This window comes from Acomys minous (genome assembly GCF_964271855.1).
Source record: "Acomys minous genome assembly, chromosome: 1".
In the NCBI taxonomy this organism is placed as follows: Eukaryota; Metazoa; Chordata; class Mammalia; order Rodentia; family Muridae; genus Acomys; species Acomys minous.
The window spans coordinates 19,755,899-19,774,961 of NC_140483.1; the positions used below are offsets into that span (position 1 = coordinate 19,755,899).

The 19,063-nt window shown below is 40.7% G+C and overlaps 1 protein-coding gene across 1 annotated transcript in view; it reads right to left on the reverse strand.

Moving 5' to 3' along the window:
- Positions 1-19,063, reverse strand: part of FMN2 (formin 2) — a 300,168-nt gene that overhangs the window by 205,547 nt on the left and 75,558 nt on the right. Inside the window, exon 4 of the mRNA XM_084792663.1 lies at positions 16,491-16,546. Coding sequence (XP_084648789.1) covers positions 16,491-16,546 — 56 coding nt within the window. The remainder of the gene's footprint in view (positions 1-16,490; positions 16,547-19,063) is intronic.

Consider the following 19,063-nt stretch of genomic DNA (forward strand, 5'->3'; position numbering starts at 1 on the left):
AGGCAGAGGCAGGTGGATCTCTGAGTTAGAGGCCAGCCTGGTCTACAAAGCAAGTCTAGTCTAGGACAGCCAAGGCTATCTAAATTAGCCTATGGACATGTCTATGAGTGGTTATCTTGTCTTGGTTACTTTCACTGAGGTGGGATGGCAGTGCCCACCCTGACTGGACCTTGAACTGTAGATAAGTGAAGAAAAGCTAGCCCAGGAGAAGAGAGCAAGCAGCAAGCAAGCACCCATTCATTTCTCTCTGCTCTTGACTGCGGATGCATCCTGACTAGCTGCTTTGAGTTTCTGCCTTGGCATCCCCTTAATGATGGACTGTAACCAGTATTATAGGACACATGCATTCTTTTCTCTAATGCCTTGCTTCTGGTCAGGGTGTTTTATCACAATAACAGAACTAAAGCTAGAGTATTACCTGAGAATGGGAAAGAACATTCCACAAGACAAATGTATTCCTTCCTGACTATGACCTGATGCTATAAGGACATTTCCTAGAGACTTTAGAAGTTAATTCTGAATTTTAAAGGCAATCACTAGCTTTTAAAATTGTTAGGATCTCCAATAAGAACACATAAAGCATTATTGACAGACATGATATATTATAAATGTATGTCATAATTCTGTTATCATATTTACTACAATTTTGATATTTTACTCAAAGCTTTCAAAGTGTTCACTGATAGTGCTCTAGAAGTTATAAAAATAGACATTTTTAAGTGAGTAACATTTTGAGGGTTCCATATGATTTATATAAACTTAGGCACATACACGAACCCTTACATCATCATTTTCAGCAACATTCACACAAAAGACCAAAGTATTAACATATGCAAATGATCCAGGCACAGTAGCACACACCTATAATTCCAGCATTCAGGGAGGCATAGGCAGGCTGATCTCTACACATTGCAGGCCAGCCTAGTGTACAGAAAGAATTTAGGACAGCCAAGGCTACACAGAGAAACCCTGTCTCAAAAAAACTATATATATATATACACACACACACACAAATGTGGTCTTTTCTAAGTAGTCCACAGCAAAAACCATCTCTATTTATAGACTATTTTATTTCCATTTGACCATTATACCAATTTCCATGCTGTAATTATGATGTTACCAAACATAAGTAACCAAAATGTAAAACTCTAACACTGAAACTCATCTCAGCAAGACTTAAGGCACCCAGCTTTTTCTTGCGACAGTGGAGTACTAAAATGTGTAGTATCCTTATTTTCCTGGCTCCTAAATATTAACCAGTATTTCTCAAGTTATCTTGGTATATAACTAGAGTTCTTATTTTTTTCCACTAATGATTATAAAAAGGTTCCTGGAGGAACCAGTGAAATGGCTCAGCAAGTCTAAGAACCTGAGGTTGACCCCAGAACCTACATGTTAGAAGGAGGGCACCTACTCCTGATGGTTGTCCTCTGCCCTCAATGACACGCCATGACATGCATGCGCCCACACACACACACAAAATAAACAGATAAATGAATAAGTGAAAATGTAAGCTGACTGATGAATGGAATGCAGAAAGTAAACCACAGAAGAGATTTCCCAAACCCAATTCTTAAATCGTATTAACTAAGCTAATTCATTTTCATCACCAACTTAAATATAGTAAAACTAGTATAAAATTACAGGACATCTAGAAAAATAAGTGAGTGAAGGAAGTGATTGTGTTACAATGGTCTCACACTGTAGCGGCCATTAACAGTCCTCCCAACAAATATTTATGGCTCCACATTCACAGGCCACGTGCTCAAACACACATCCAGAGCTGGTGACAGTAGGCCTTATCATAGCAGCAACAGGGGCATATTTGGAGGTTTTAAAATCCCAAATTATATATTCAGCCAGCAAAAGATTTTTAAAAAGTCAAATTGCACAAGATAGCTGGTATCAGACAAATACTTTTTCTTTTCCTTCTTCCTTCTTCTTCTTCTTCTTCTTCTTCTTCTTCTTCTTCTTCTTCTTCTTCTTCTTCTCCTCCTCCTTCATCTTTTTCTGTTTTTCGAGACAGGGTTTCTCTGTGTTGCCTTGGCTGTCCTAGATTCGCTTTGTAGACCAGGCTGGCCTCAAACTCACAGTGATCCTCCTGCCTCTGCCTCCCGAGTGCTGGGATTAAAGGCATGTACCACCACGCTACACAAAGACTTCTTTATGGTTCGCCTGATATGACTGCAGCCATCTTGAGTCATAACATCCTGATTATTCATAAACAACTCTTATCAGCCTTGCCTCATAGTTTCCCAGCATACCATAAAAGACAAGAACGTTGAGCCAGGCATAGCAGCACACACCTTTAATCCCAGCACGTGGGAGGCAAAGGCATGTTCGTCTCTGAGTTCAAGGCCAGCCTGGTCTATACAGTGAGTCCAGAACAGCCACGACCACACAGAAAAACCCTGTCTCGAGGGGGGGGGGGAGGAAGGCAAGAATATTGGAGAGGTATGAGGATCTTCATGGCTGGAATATCCTTGATATTGGCGTAAAATAAAGTCAGTGTGCTACAAATTGGATAAAGCCGCATTTGACTTAACCAATATATACAGTTTTACTTCTTCCTCTAATCAAGGGGATTCGTTGCTCTTGCTGCTACCGAGGACCATCGTTCTGTGCCAAGTATCTAATAAATTGTGATTCTCAATCTGTCTTCCTCCTTCAGTGCCACAGCATCCCAGAGCCAGTTCTCGTACATTGGGACTAGATTGATTAGAACCATCTCTTGAACGGAATCCACTCTAGGCAATGCTGCCACTGTTGGCTCATCCAACCAAGTGCTGCCTTCTTCTGTTTATAGAAATGGGAAGAAAATGACACTCACAGATTCCCTTGCAGCTAGGTTTAACCTATTAGATGAGCCCTCTAGAGAGATTCAGAGTAGCAAATGGTAAGAGCCATGCTAAGAATGACAGAGAGGATTTGAAAACTTGAACAGGATTACAACTTGCGCCCCATAATTTGTGACCGTCATCTCAAAGGTTTCAGATCTCTAGGTAGATTACAAGATTCAAAAGCTGAATTTTGGAGTTTAGAGAAGTATCCGTCAAACTTTCCAACTGATCCAGTAAGCCCTCTCAGTAAGAAGCAATCTTGTGTGTTCAGCGCGTTCAACAACAAAGCCTAATTGGTTGAAAATATACCAATACTTCAGATTAGCGTATGTGAGGGGGAAGTATCTTTTTTTTTTTTTTGCCACCAAAAGAACAAAATTTAAAAGCTAAATGACCATATCAATTACTTATTTGAGGCTGAGGCTCAGACTCAGTGGTAGATTACTTTTCAAACACGTATAAAGCCTTAGATGTGAACCATGTAATGAAGGAAAGAAGAAAAAAAGTGTCCAACAAGTTTTATCATAGAGAGGGCTATATAAATTTTATAATTAAAATTAATTTTTTAGCAAAAACCTTTGGACAGATATACGACCATATGATACATGATTCAAATGTTCTGGCTTCACTTTTCATGATGCTGAGAAATACTACAGCTTCTGACAGGTCAGCAATTTCCCCCTCACATTACAGTTATATTGTGTGACGTAAAATATCATGAAATCACTGATGAATGAAGCCTGCCAAGTGTTATCGCTACATTAAGTACAGCTTAGAGTACAAGAGACTGTAAGTGGTGCATTGTGAGAAAGGGGAAGGACTTAAGGCTGAGACAAATACTATGAAAATTAAATTGACTCACTTACTTTGTTTATTTGGTGGCACTGGGTCCTGGATATAAGGGCCCCATGCATGCTGTGCCACGGAGATACACCATTAACTCTTGCTGTTCTGACTTGTCTTTCATTTTTGAGGCAGGGTTTCACTAAGTTTCCCAGACTGACTGACTTTCCTCTGCAACCCAGGCAGTCATTGAATTTGTAACCTCCTTGCTTCAGTCTGACTAGCATGTGAGATTGTAGGCTTTGAATATGAATAGCTAGGTGAAACCAGGCCTAGGGGCTATGATATAAGCAGCAATGCCATAAAGCCACATCATGGACCAGATCTCATGTGGGAGGTTTATTGAGGGTGTTATATACCGAGGCTGCCTCTGGGGGAGGGTAGAGGGAAGAAGAGAGTGGAGAGGCTTGGGAGGAAGGATTAACCTCTTATAAGGGGATATAGTGCGTGCACACAGGGAGGATGTGTGGCCTTGTGGAGACAGTGGGAATGTGTCACATCTTGGCAGCTGGTGATGACACATCCTACAGTTGTTAGGTCACTAGTGCTGATTGACAATACTAGGTATACATATTCAAATTTTCAAATATGCATTATTTATGTATTTCATTCACTTTTAAAAAATAGGAACTGTCTCTTTAAAAGCCTTTTTTTTAAAGTTATTTTCTTAATTTTTCTTTTATTTCATGTGTATTGGCATTTTGCCTGCATGTATGTATGTCTGTGTGAGGGGGTTGGAGCCTCTGTAACTGCAGTCACAGACAGATGTGAGCTGCCATGTAGGTGCTGGGAAGTGAACCCAGGTGCTCTGGAACAGCAGCCAGTGCTCTTAACGGCTGAGCCATCTCTCCAACCCCGTAAGGAACTGATACTATAAAAATATACACATTCTTCAAAGTGCAAAGGTTTTCAAGTGTATGGCACATAAGGAGAACTAAGAGATGACAGGTAAACACTGATAGAATAAAATTCCAAAACCAAATCTGTAATAAACGCCATAATCAGTTGTATGATGCCAGGAAGGTACAAAGTTAAGGAATTCTTGAGGATGTTAATAATCATAGTAACGATGGACAGACAGAGATGGAATGCCTTTGCAGAGTTCTTTTTATACAGTTCTGAATATATATAGACTTTACATATTCATTTATAGACAAAGAAAAAGGAATAAAAGATGGGATGAGAGACTGTCCTACTTCTTCCATTATTTCTACTTCACAGTGGAAAAAAACCCACATTTTTTGCAGAATTTGCATTCCCTTTTTGAGCATTTTTAACTCATTCCATGAAATATTGGAAGTTACACTCTTTTTTTTTTTTTTTTTTTTCATCTAGGAAACAGAGTAATTAAGCTCTTCTCAAACTGTAACTGACTACTGTGGAACTCAGGAAACACCAACCACTCAGGCACTGTTACAGAGTAGCCAACATGTAATTAAAACTTTCAGTTCTCAACTAGCTAAGAGTCATCAAAGACTTTTATCAGGCCTTCCATATCCAGGGCTATCTATCATGGGCTGGATCTTGCATCTATGGCAACAGCTCCTGTTGTATTCTTAGAGAAGGCTGTACTGCTTGTCAACAGTAACAGTTGATTTCTCTATGGTTTGTCTTTAGTGTTTTTCTTTGTAAGGAAATTTACATGGTAAATATCAGTCATTATCAACAAAAAGGGCGGCTGGCTGTCTTCTCACCGTGTAAGCAAACATTCTATGATCAGGACCCACATGAAGCGAAGATCTGGAGGGCCCACCCACTGACAGAGCCACAATTTATGCCAGGCACTCTGTGGTCCATGAGAAGCACTCAAGTTAGGAGCCTGCTTCCTTGTGTCTAGTGCCGAGAACTCAATCTTCCATCTTTCAGGCTACAACTAGAAAATGTCTACCCAATTCTCAAGGGACTTGACACTGGAGAAACACACTTTGTTATCTTAGACTTCTACCCTTTACCAAAATGCTGCCAGCATTTCCAGAATTGTGCAATAGCTTATTCAACGTCCATGGCAATAGCTATAAAAATTACATCACTCTTTAAAAAGAAGGGCGAAATTTAGCTGTGCCAGTTTTATAAGGAAATCTATATAATAGCTATCTCCTTGTAGACAGATTAAGACAAACCTGTTGTCAACAATACAAAAAGCAATGTATTACCAATTTTGGGATTATCTGTATTTTAAAATATTTTTTAAATCCCTAAATCATCAAGAGCAGTAGAAGCTGCCCTCCCATTTGGCTCAACAATCCTATGCTATCACATTGCCAAAAAAAAAAAATTTATTCCTGTATAATCTTATACGTGGGTGGTAATGGTCAGTTCTTATAAATTGTTTGAACACTTGAATATCACAAAACTCAAAATGCCATTGAAAGAATAAAATGTTCACCAAAAACATGTTCCCAAGCGCAAGATTATCTGATTCCCAGAAAAACAACCCATTACAGTAACATTAAGGTTACAATTGTCAAAAAAGGAGCCAAGATACACTCAGGCAAGCTTTTGCTGAAAAGCTAATGGGCTCATCTTTAAAACTTTATTATGTTTTGAAAGCAGGGTGCTTTCAGAGCCTGAAATATAAAAACTGCTCACTGGTAGGCTAATACTAAATTGATTTAAATGTTGTTGAGAGACACATAATTCATTGTTGACTTCACTCAGATTTGCAGGTTCTGTTGATTTTAAGGTCCCTTATACTGACAAATGAGGACAATGTACACGTCTACAGGAGAGGAAGCCTACTCCTCTGTAAGTCATATAAACTCTATTTGTCATGTTTCAAATTCTAAAAAACCATAAGGTTTTGGAGCAAGCCAATGGCATTCTAGGTCTACAATAACCTAATGTATATTAGGCAGGATCCCACAGAAAGTAAATCCAGACTTCAAATAGGGTATGAGTACTTACAAAACTAAAACAGCTATTTCAAGTTTTAAGGGAAAATTCAAGAAAGGGGGTAATACTAGGACATATGAGAAATTGTGAATAACGTGTCTAGGGTTTGTTAACATAGAGCTTATTTCAGAAAACAAGAACTTTATGGAGTCCAAACATACTCTACAGAGAAGGGAGAGAGAAAGACACAGAGAGAGAGAGAGAGAGAGAGAGAGAGAGAGAGAGAGAGAGAGAGAGAGAGAGAGAGACAGAGAGAGAGGGACCCAGAGCTGTATTACTCAGTTGAGCTCTTAGTTCCCTTGCGCTAACATCCAACTATTGTCAAATGCATAAAAATAATTAGCTGATGTCAAATGGAATGGATGAAGGCCATTGTCTGGCAATGGAGCAGTCTGCGGACCCTGCCACGCTAACCAAATTGTTCTCCTGGTGCTGCTGCTCTTCTTATTGTCAAGCATTGTGGCCTTAACTCAGCCTGTAACAAATGCCCAAGACCCCTACTCTCACCCCTTTCTTCACAATGCCGTCTCTTCACAATGCCCTCTCTTCTCTTGGCTCCTACAATTTTTGTTTGTTTGTTTGTTTTTCAAGACAGGGTCTCTCTGTGTAGCCTTGGCTGTCCTAGATTCGCTTTCTAGACCAGGGTGGCCTCGAACTCACAGTGATCCACCTGCCTCTGCCTCCAGAGTGCTGGGATTAAGGCGTGCACCACCATACCTGGCGGCTCCTATGATTTTTAAACTCTACTTTCTCATTGCTTACTCTAAACCTTTCTCTGCTTTCGCTGTTGTTTTGTTTTGTTTTTCAGTAGGGTCCAGGGTGGGAATGTTACATTTGGGTAACTGAGTTGCTTATATATACTCAAGAAATCGTTTTTCTCAGTCACTTGTCTGTCTTCTCTGCTAACTGCTTCCAGTTTTCCCTTCTCCTTGCTGTTTTATTCCTGTCAGGTGACTGCTTAGCTCTTGCTGCTGTTTGATCCCCTTGCCTTTTCTCTTAAATCTAAACTTCAACAAAATAGTATGCCCTAAGAGTTTTGAACCCCTGTTAATGGCTGACCAATTTCTTTTTCACTGATCTCTTACAATGATTGTCCCCTGCAAAATCACTAGGGGCATGTTAAGCCATGGTCTGTTGTCCCCATTGCTAGGACTAGCAATTCAATTGCACGTCTAAATAGTTCTCAGTTGATGTCATTGTTGCTCAAACTAATTTGTACCTGGCACAGTTACCACCCCATACCTTGGTTATCACTTCTACCGCATCATCTAATAACTTAGCTGAGACTCTCAGCAACCCAGCACTGCACTCCTGACTGGTTCTGCCGTTCCTCTTACTAGCAAATCCTGGGTTCCTTTGCCAGGCAGTTTACTTCCTTGTTAAAAACTTTGGCCTCTGCTTGCTGAAAGCATGTTAATTTCTCACACGGATCATAAGGTCTTTAATGATGTGTATGATGAAGTAGCTCATGTCACAGTTGAGATATGAATGTCCCTCCTGAAAGAGTCACGAGTTTGACAGTGTGGTCTCCAATTCATAGGGCTACTGAGGGGCCATTGGAATATGAGGGTGCCAAGTTCATCAAAGGATGAGTCCATTAATGAACCGCTAACTTGAGGAAGCTGAGTCTGGTTGGGGGAGGTAGGTCCCTTGCTCCTGTTTCTGAAGGCGACTTCACATCCCCCACCTAGACTGTTCTGTAGGCTGTCTCCTGACCACCATGAGCTGAGCCACTTTGCTCCACCTCACACTGTTCTTCTGTGATGTTCTGTCTCACCAAGCCTGGGCCTAGAAGCAACACAACTGAAAGACTGTGGCCTAAAGGCAAAAACCACAGGATGCCATAAGCTTACCCTCCTTTAAACTGTACCTAACACCCTGTTGCCCATCTGGCCTACTGCAGAGGGGACCCTAAGGATTAAATAAGATCTATTCAATCTGTGTTCATCATAAGCAAAGGCTCTGAAAATCCTCAGTTATCAATGCTGAGCCACGGCTGCTGAGGAAAATGCGGGGATAGATTCCAGAAATTGTAAGGCCACATTTTATCACATGTATAATCTTTTTGTTTGTTTTTTTCTTTTGTTTTGTTTTTGTGTTTTGTAACATGTGCCACTGTTGAAAGATGTCATAGTCAAGACCTATTGTTGATTCACTAGCAGTAACCTGAAGGCCCATGACACTATGGCTTGTGCTAACTAACATGTAATCTTTCCTCTGGGTCCACCAAGGTCTTCTGGCACTTGGGACCACCGACAGCACTTTAACACTAAGTGTAAAGCCATTTTCAGCAGTGAAATCACCGAAGAAACACACACACACACACACACAAATGTGAAAGGCAGGGCATTTAATAAACCACATGCAGGACACTTGTTTGCAGACTTCCCTTTGTTCAAACTTACCTAGGAAAAGACACACTTCATAGAGCAAGATTTTTAACTACATTGTACATGTCTACAAATGACCATAATGTACCACACAAACATAGACACTGCAACCAACTTTAGCCAGTAGGTGAGCTGGCAAATACAGAATCCATGAATAATGAGGAAGGGTGTGGCTCAATGGTACAGTATTTGCTTGGCATGTACAGAAGGGCTCGAGTTTAACCCTCAATGTTGACTAGAAGTAAAAGTACAATACAAAGTGTCAATGGGGATTAACAATCTGAGTGTTGACTATGTGCCTTAAGCTGTTCACATCTTCTTTCACAGGCCCATACAGTTAAATCTCTCAAAGCCCCTCAGATAGGAAAGACTCATATGCCCATTTTACACGCAAGGAAACTAAAGCACTGAATAAAATACTTTCCCTGAGGAGAGTAATACATGCTATACTCACTTCACTGGCTAACATCATTTCATTAGCACTTTGACTTAAGGTCTGCTATGGTTACAATTTGTGCCCACACAAGTCAAAATGTTACATACCCCAAAGACATTTTTAGAAATACCTCAAGAAATGGCATTTGGAGGTAATGCTTTGCAGGGTAAATAGGACTGGCTGATGTCACTAGGGTGCAGTACATTGGGAGCTATATGCAAAGAAGAAAAATCTAGGCTGGCAGTTTTGGTCTCTTTCACCATATACTGTGGTTCCCTGCTGTCATATGTTGAGAAGGCCCTGGGGGGACATAAGTGCTACACCCTAGAATGTTCTAGCTTCCATCCCTGTGAACTAAATAAATGCCCAGCTTTCACCAATTACACAGACTTTAGTTTTCTGAAATAACAGAAAACAAACTAAGTCAAGGTCTGTCGAAGACTGTCTCTTGACCAAACTTGTAACCAGGTTCCTCTGAGACTTCAACCCTGTTTTTAAAAACACTTGACCAAACACTAAGGTTTCTCAAGGCCACACCCTTAGACTACCCTGTGTTCTCCCTTAGGGTGACTGTGTGAGATACAAGACTGACAAAATCTTTTATCTGTTTCAGCAGCAGCTAAAGATAAGGCCTCTCTGTCTCTTGAACTCTGAGATGGAATGGAATCCGAGCTTCTGTCATGGCCAGCTAGCAGACACGACTAATCTAAGCTCGTGTGCAATGAAGAAGGCCCTGTCATGGTCACTCCCGGACTCCCCCCACACCTCTCCTTTTCCTTCTCCGTGCCTTTCCAATACTGATTCATCTCTGTCCAATCCACAGTAGACTTTGGTTCACAGTGGAATTTCCCCCACACTGTAGTTGTCACCACTGGTTAAAATCTGTCCCGAGCACCTTTATCAGTGTCTGCTTTTACTTCACTCTGACTGTCATCCAGCACATTCTAGAAAGACCAGGATCCATGCTCAGGAGAACTGGCCCACAGCCCACACTCTGAAGTTTCCTACAACTGCTCTGTCTCATCGTTATGGTCTCCATATATTTATTCGGTCATCTAACACTTCTCTGGGTTCCTTCAATCTGCCAGACTCTGTGTCAGATACTACGGAGACAAAAGACAATTCAGACAGTATTATCCTTAAGAGGCTCCGGCCCTGCATATGAGTCCAGTGATTGTAAACAGAGGGCCCAGGCACCGGAGTTACAGTATAAAAACTCCAAAGGGGCCCTGAAGACTGATGCCTTTCACACACAGTGTCTATCTAAGAGGAAGTCAAGATGGAACAATTTAAATTAAATAGCGTTAGCCACCTCCATTTCATATAAGGGCATATATGGGCACATAAGAGGCATGCAAGGGCAGATATGAAGAACACTGGAGTCTTCAGGAAATGGTTTTCCTCCCCCTAGACTAAGCTGAATCTAGAGGAAAGACAGTGAGAGATAAAGCCACGACAGCAGCGGCAGGAGAGAGGCTCGGTATGTCAACCTCACAGGCCTGAAACTTTTTAGAGGCACAGTGAACAGTCCTTGAGTAAACCTAAGCAGATATCAGGGGTAAACAAATTTGTGTTTTCAGGAAGATAACTCTGGGGCGACGTGCAGGAAGAGATTAGAAGGGGTCAAGACTGGAAGTAAAAGGGGGTCAAAAGGAGACTGTGGCTATAACCCAGATAGCAATGGGCTCTGGGTTCAATCACTGCCCAGCTGCACACAGTGGACCAGGGGCTAACAGCACAGGTCAAGTCTCTGCAGGAGGAGAAAGTTACACTGCCCATCAAGGCACCTGGAAGTTCACTTCCAAGGCAATTGGAAGTTCACTTCCAATTCTGCATCTCTCCTCTCTTTGCCTTCCTGAAATGCTCTTCTCTCCACACTTGTGCAATTTAAGTTGAGTAGGAAATTACCTTCCCAAGAAACTATTCTTCCTTACAGTCTCTCTACAGCTTTTCATTTCTTTAATCCAGTATTCTGAGGGATACATTAAATATCTTCGCAGTTACACTGTATCTTGTAAGTTGGCTTGTAGATATAAGGAAAAGATACAGTCCTATAACTAAAATGACTTCTCTTCTTCTCAGTTCTTTAAAAATATGTATTATTTATTTATTTTCATATATACTTTCTTGTTATATTTTACTTTATTTTTTGAGATTGAAATGCAACCACCACTCTATGAAACCAGCATAATTCCTAATACATTCTAAATATTTGTCCTTATACAGCAGCAGATAAGTGTAGGTCTCACCCCTCATCCAAGAAACCTCTCCTTACAACAGACGGAAATCATTGCAGAAAACCATGGCCAATCAAATGCAGAAAAGAAGTGAGTTAGTGGTGCCCAGCAACAACCAACACATCTATAATACAGCTCCTGCAGCCAAGGCCCAAGGATCATAGCAGAAGAAGAGACTGAAGGACAGTAAGAGCCAAAGGAACAGGAAGTTTACTGTGAGAATTCATTTCCTAGAAATATCGGAGAAGCTACATCCATATAGTCTCATCAACATGGCAGCCTGAACAGGACCTGAATAAAGATGACGCCAATGGATATGAATGGGGCCAAATTGTCTTACAAGTTTTCACATTTTTTTATACCTCCTATAAGTTTCCTAGTACACAGTAACTCAGGAGATATTTGATCATGGGAAAAGCATCCTTCAATAAGCAAGGAAGTCTCCTCAGCTACTATTCCATCATATTAACATCCACAACTGTGTGCCTTGTCTCTTCTATGAACACTGCATGGCAAGAACTGATTTTACACCATCTAAATTTCAATAGAGCAAAGCTGCTGGCTCCATTGTATCTCAAATCATTTACCACTCACTCTGGAGTAAAACAAAATACTGTGCGGCATCCATTTATTTCTCCCCATGCTAAACACACATTTTAAATGCTCCCCAGATGTTGACTGCTTTTCAGTTTTTAATCAATATGAGAGTGGGGCCTGATGGCATTCTCCTTCAATCGCAGCACTTGGGAGGCAGCTGCAACTACTTCTCTATGGGTCTGAGGCTAGCCTGATCTACATAGTGAGTTCCAGGCTAGACAGTGGTACACAGCGACAATCTGCCTCAAAACAACATCAAAAAACCTGCTCTGAAAGTATCTCCTCCTCCTTCTGATGTGAAAACACCGATGCTATTCCCTGACCTCCTTGGAGTTGCCATCAAACAAAAATATTCTTTCCAGGAAAGTTCTGTCTTCTCGGGTATATGATTTGGTAAACTCTCTCTCAAGTGTTAGCAGTTCTGTGCCTACATGTCTGCCATAGGGTACTAGTGCTGATCTTCCTTCCTACCCACCCTGCACGTCCTGAGACTCGCTGTTCAGACACTGCTAAGGTGTTCACTGAGTGCTACAATGATCTTAAACTGAGCTGTCCTGAAGGATGATCGTCCCACACTTTCTGAATTCCTTCCCCTCACCTTTAGACCCATTTTCCTTACATTGTTTTTATTTTGGTTACTTATTCATCTGTGTTACTGATTTTCTAAATCCTTTTATAAAGTCATAATTAACAAAGTTTAACTGGTAGGGATGCAATTTTTCATTGGCTGATATCATCAATCTTACCAAAAAGCCAGAGTTTTTTTTAAAAAATCATAATTTTATTCAAATTACATATTTACATTAGAAAGCAGTTAAGAGATTTAGGGAAATGCTGCAAAATAAAATTTCTGTTTCTAATTTCAAAGGCAAATAATAGTACTACTAATAATAATAACAAGAAGAAGGAGAAGGAGAAGTAGTAGCAGTAGTAGTAGTAGTAGCACAACCAGGGAGGCAGGGATGGTTAAGAGGGCACTCTGTTCCATCAGAGTTTTGGAGTTGGGTTCCCAGCACTAAGCTCAGGCAGCTCATAAACACCTGGAATTCTAGCTCCAGGGGATCCAAAGCTCTCTTCTAGCCTCTGTGAGTATTTGCACACACACACACACACCCATCAATCAATCAATCAATAATAAATAAATCTTATAAAATCTAACTGGGTAAGAATGGGGTAAAACATGCCACCCAACCAATCTGTAAGTTAAAGCAAACATCATTAGAGAAAATGATTGACAGTCACCTATTTCTGTTACAGGATGTAAGGGGGGGGGAGAAGTGTCCCATTTACATTGTATCTTAAATACCATAAGGTACTTGCTAAAGGTAAAAGGTTCTATTTTAGTTTTATTTTAAAATTAAAAAGATACTCTGAGAGTCTTCAGAGCATATTGCGAACTTAAAATAATCAGCAAGTCCTGGGCAAGAAAACACCCCTGGGGACCTAAGTAAGAAAACAGCTTGAGGGTCAAAGTTTAAAGCTAACCTTAGCAAGGAAATGCTTTTCGAAAGTTACCAAGTTCCAAATAATGTAATTTTATCTTTAAAAAGACCTCCTGGATTCTATACGACTACTAACAGAAGCTCCAAAAATGGAGCTACATTCATCTCTTTGCTCATGAGTGCCCATGTGCCTTCTTTAAGCACCTGGCAGTCTGAAAGCACAGCGGACAGCTTGCAAATCCTCACAGGAAAGGGCCTTCTGTGGTGGTGTGCTGTTTCCAGGGATGTTGGTCGCCCAGAATTACTCACTACAGAACAGAATAACACTCAAAATTCCTTCAACAAAACCCATAGGGTTTCAGTAGAGAGAACAGGTGCCTGAACACACATGTGAGGAAGGCAATGGAGGCCTGGCTACTCAGCCCTGGACATTGCCTCTTCCAAGCGCAGAATAAGGCAACAGCACTGCACAGGCCAGCACACCCCTTCTGACCATCCTCCACACGCAGCAAACTGGCCAGGAGCATCCCTGTGCAGCGGCAGTAGTAATTTACAGAGGTGCAGAGCTGCCCTCTAGTGACCAAGATACAAACTGCAAAGGGGTTCGTCTGCTAAAACAGTTCCCCAACCCAAGCAATTAAACACTAAAATTACTACAACATAACACACCAAAGTTATAATAAAACTGAAAAAGCTAGAGATGAAAGTGAGATAATAGACTTATATGTTTCTATTATACATTTGGACAGATGACTGTCATAAAAGGTGTAGTTTAAAAATAATAGAATAACTTTTCAAATGAGCGTCTCATTTCATTCATCCACCAGTTTTGCAATGAGATGGTACAAAACAGTCTCCAGGGGATTGTCTACATACAAGTAGGATTCTTCATCATAGGCTCTGTAAAAAATAAATGCCTATGCCCACACCTTACATGTTATGGTTTTTGTAGCTTTGGGGGAGTTGCTTTTAGTTCCTCCAAATAGCTATTTTAAAGTATTACTGTAAGCACTCCATAGGTCAACAAATAAGTACCTAAGTACTCAAACCCAGGCCCTCTGCAAAGAGCAGTTCTTAATTATTTGACTCATCTTTCCATCTCCAAGGCAACTGTTTGTTTGTTTGTTTGTTTACCTTTGCTGACTTTACTATTCCCTTTTTATCATTTTAGCTCTCTTTCTCTGGTTCACTATAAACTAATTATTGCAGCTAATTGTATAACCACAGGCTGAGCCCACCAGGTATTTCTAGCATACCTGGGTCAATACAGGTCTCTTTTGTGACAAAAAATGACGACAAACAGTAAGCTGGGAGTGCTATTATGACTCTGCCCTTAAAAATCGCTTAATTCTGAACAATAAATTCTCACGTAGCTGGTGTTCGGCAGAGAACCTGGGACATTCAATTCATCTCTGACTTCATAGACCCATCCGCTTCCAAGAGGAGCACAACTTTAATGTTACAATACACGTTTTTTAAAACAGGACTCAGTGTTCACTTTGACGAGTTCACAAATGTTTGCAATTCTCAAGCTGAAATGGGAGAACACCATGTCCTATATAATCTACATATGCCAGTACACATTAACCAGAAACCAACATGGGCTTAGAGTTCAAGTGAGGGTTCTCTCATCGTCCATAGGCCAGACTCAAGAGAACAGAATCAACCTCATTCCTGTTGGTGGACACTGTAGACTGGCTTATTGTCAAATGCAATATGAAACCATGCCCAAAATCATAATTTGGAATAATTATTGATAAATTCAACAGCCGGGCATGGTTGTGCACACCTTTAATCCCAGCACTCAGGGAGGCAGAGGCAGGCAGAGGCAGGCTGATTGATGTGAGTTTGAGAGCAGCCTGGTCTACAAAAATGAGTCCAGGACAGCCAACGTTACACAGAGAAAGCCTATCTTGAAAAACAAACAAATAAATAGATAAATAGATAGTTCAACAATCCCTTGTATATCCACAAAAGTAACTGCTATCCACAATCAATAGTCTATGCAATGTTTCCTTTCTGGGCATTTTCAGTTATTTCTTTCTGTGAGTATATGCAGTATTTCATACATGTCAGTGCAAAGGTGTACAGGTGCATGCAGATAAAGGCCATAAGTCGATATCAAATGTCTTTCTTAATCACTCTCCATCTTTTTAGGGTCTCTTACAGAAGCTGTACCTCACAAATTTGACTATGACAGTAAAGTTTCCAGGTCCCACCTATGTCTGTGTCCCCAGGATGAGGATTACAGATATGGGCAGTAACAGATTAAAAAGGTCTGAAAAGAAACCATCAAATGTCCCTTCCTCTAAAGTGAGTTAAGAGTTGTAAGGGATCAATAACACAGTCATCACCAACCACACATAAAAGCCTTGTTTCCAATCACAGCACGTTAGAAAAGTGTCTTACTAGACGTTAGACAGGGCACACCAAAATCATTTTAAAGAGTACCCCTGCAGCTGTGCATAAGGCACATCATAGCAGGAACATTCCCGGAGGTGTCGGGAAATTTCTGCTACAGACAGTGAGTGGCAAGGATCAATCCTCTGGTTTGACATGGGATGGTATAGGCCTGCAAAGGTTGTACTTGCTTCTGCTTGAAGGCTGAAAGGGATTGTAAATATAAATGTATTTGTTGAAATGAATTTGATAAATGAAAAAGAAGTATTTCCTCTTGCTTCACTGGATTCCCCAGAGAGCTAATATGAGCGCAGCCCAGCCATCCATGCAGATAGGAATGTCAATCACAGATCTGTCACTGTTTTAAGTGAATAACAGAACAGGGATTTGCCATCCTAATGAAGTCTTCTTACCTGCTGGACACCGTTTGAACAGATTTTCGGGCTTTCCAAATTAGAGGATTGAAGTTCTAGATTGGAAAGGAAGGAGACAGTCAATACCTTAAAGAACAAAAATTTCCAATTTCCTCAGTTAAAATCTAAACTTTCTATATATGTATATGTATATATATGTACATCTACATACATATATATTTATTTATTTATCATAGTAAGTACCAAAAATACGCAGTCTTTTTTTGCAACTAGATTAGTACACTGTGAGACTATGACTGTTTTTCTTGAGCACATGATGCCATGTAATTGTGTTACTGCCTATTTTACAAACAGGATTAGCCCTGTGCTCTGCTTTGCATGCCAGTCCTAAGTATTTTTTTCAATTCTTTATTTTCCCCCAAAAGTCCCTGCTTAAGAATTTCAATTGTGTTATTCACTTAGTGAAAGTTCATACATAATAGGACCACCTCAGTCTTGGAATAGGAGGCAGGCAAATCTCTGTGAGTTCAAGGCCACCCTGGCTTACAAAGGGAGTCTAGGACACCTAAGGCTACACAGAGAAACCCTGTCTGAAAAAATAGAAAAAGAAGAAAAAAAAAGAAAGAAAGAAAAGAAAAAGAAATGGGATTTTAAGGGTTTTAAATAGTGACAAATTGTTCTGATTTCAGCGAGAGATGACAAATACTGCCACCAAGAGGCGGGAATAAGAAATGGCTCTGAAGGAATTTTCTACCTTCAGTCTTCAGATGACAAATTCCTCATATTGGAAACACATTAGGATAAATAAGTTCAGAGATTTTGTTGCTGTTGCTTAAGCTAGATGGCAGCATCTTCTAAGTGAAGCACATGTGAAAATGTGAGAATATGAAAATAAAGAATCTCATCCATCCTCTGCAGGTTAGTGATGAGCAGTCCATCCACTGACAAGATGAATGGAAGGGTTTAGGTCTTTTGTCTCTTTGGGACAGGCGTACATAGTAGACACTGCACATAAGTAAGGTCCCGGTCTATCAGTGTCACAGCTGATGACGCAACAGTACTACAGAAAAATACTGCGTAGTTAAAGCTTGAAGTGTATAACGTAGTGTGAAGCTCCGTTGAAAGTTTTCTTTGTACCCAGATGAGCATCAGAGCCTCAAGACAGCCTCTCATCCTTATATCCTTGTATCGGCTGCTTGTGATTCCTAACCTCTGCAAATAGCTGGCTCCCTCACCAGCTCATTGCGCTCCTACCCCCAGGAAACACGCACCCTTCCACGGGGTCTCCAAGGCCCCCAGGAGCTGTTATCTTTACCCATAACACTCCTGCTTCCTGCTTCCTTGATTCCTTGGTCCCTTGTCTAAAAATGTTTCTCACACCTGCCTGTGTACTTTAGTATCACTGCACCGTCATACGTCCCCAGGACTCTGGGATCGCCAGCTCTTATGTACTCCATAGGATCGGTCATAATACCCTACATTCCATAGTTCGCCTCATTGATACTTATCTAGTACTCGTGTTGTCTTTTGAATCAGGAATTCTCCCTGAAGACTTATGGTGGTGTTACTGGGAGGTTAGGAGAACTTTAGATGATGAGGCATAGCTGGTCACTTTGAGCATCCCTCACAAGGAATAATAGGATCCTATACATCAGTCTTTTCTGCTTCCCGGTTATAAAACTGAATGCTCTGATTCACCTTGTATTCACAAACACACACACACACACACACACACACACACACACACACACACACACACACACACACACACCAACAATGGTCTACCTCACCACAGACCCAAAACCGTGGGACCAAGTTACCACAAATAGAAACCTGAAACCGTGAACCAAAATAAAACGTTTCATCCTTTAGCTTGATTTTTGTCATGCACATTTTATAACAAAGGAACACTAAGGACTACATTCCACCCTGACACACACTCCATGGAAGCAGGCACATTGTCAACAGTTTCCTTCTGCTGTGATGGGAAACAGATCTTGCCAACAATAGGTGCTTAAAATAGAGAGTGAACAGAAGAATGAAACAAATGAAGCATTGTATCAGACTAGGAAACAGTGCCGCCATTTTAAAAAGTAGGTAACCTTGTTAGGGAAGAGTAAGGATGTAATAGAAGGCACAGATAGGCCTTCTATCTAGTTATTTTCCTGAACTTCATCTAAGATTTCCATCTGCAAAATCAAAAATCAGAGTATAGCATAAAATCGTCGCTTGCCAACAGGTGTTAGGGGGCTGATACAATATAAACAAGTGGCTTTAAAATGCAACCTTTGTGCCAGACAATGCTTTTTCCTCAGGCTAATCAAAAAAGGGAGTATTCTCCCTGTGTTGAGCTTGACACCAGGGTCCTCTCCCTTTGAAGAGATATTCTATTTGAAAGCTAATCAACAGGTAATAAAGCAGGCCCAGACACTGCTTCCGTCTCCCAAACAGAGACCGGAAGACAAGTCCCGCCTCAGAAGACATGGAGGGAAGGATCTGTTCTTCTTATATTTCTACTTAAATAGTAGAGTAGGAACAAACAGATCTCCCAACTTTTACTCTAGGATTTTTTTCCGTGTGTTTTTACATTAGACTTGTACACAAGGTTCGTA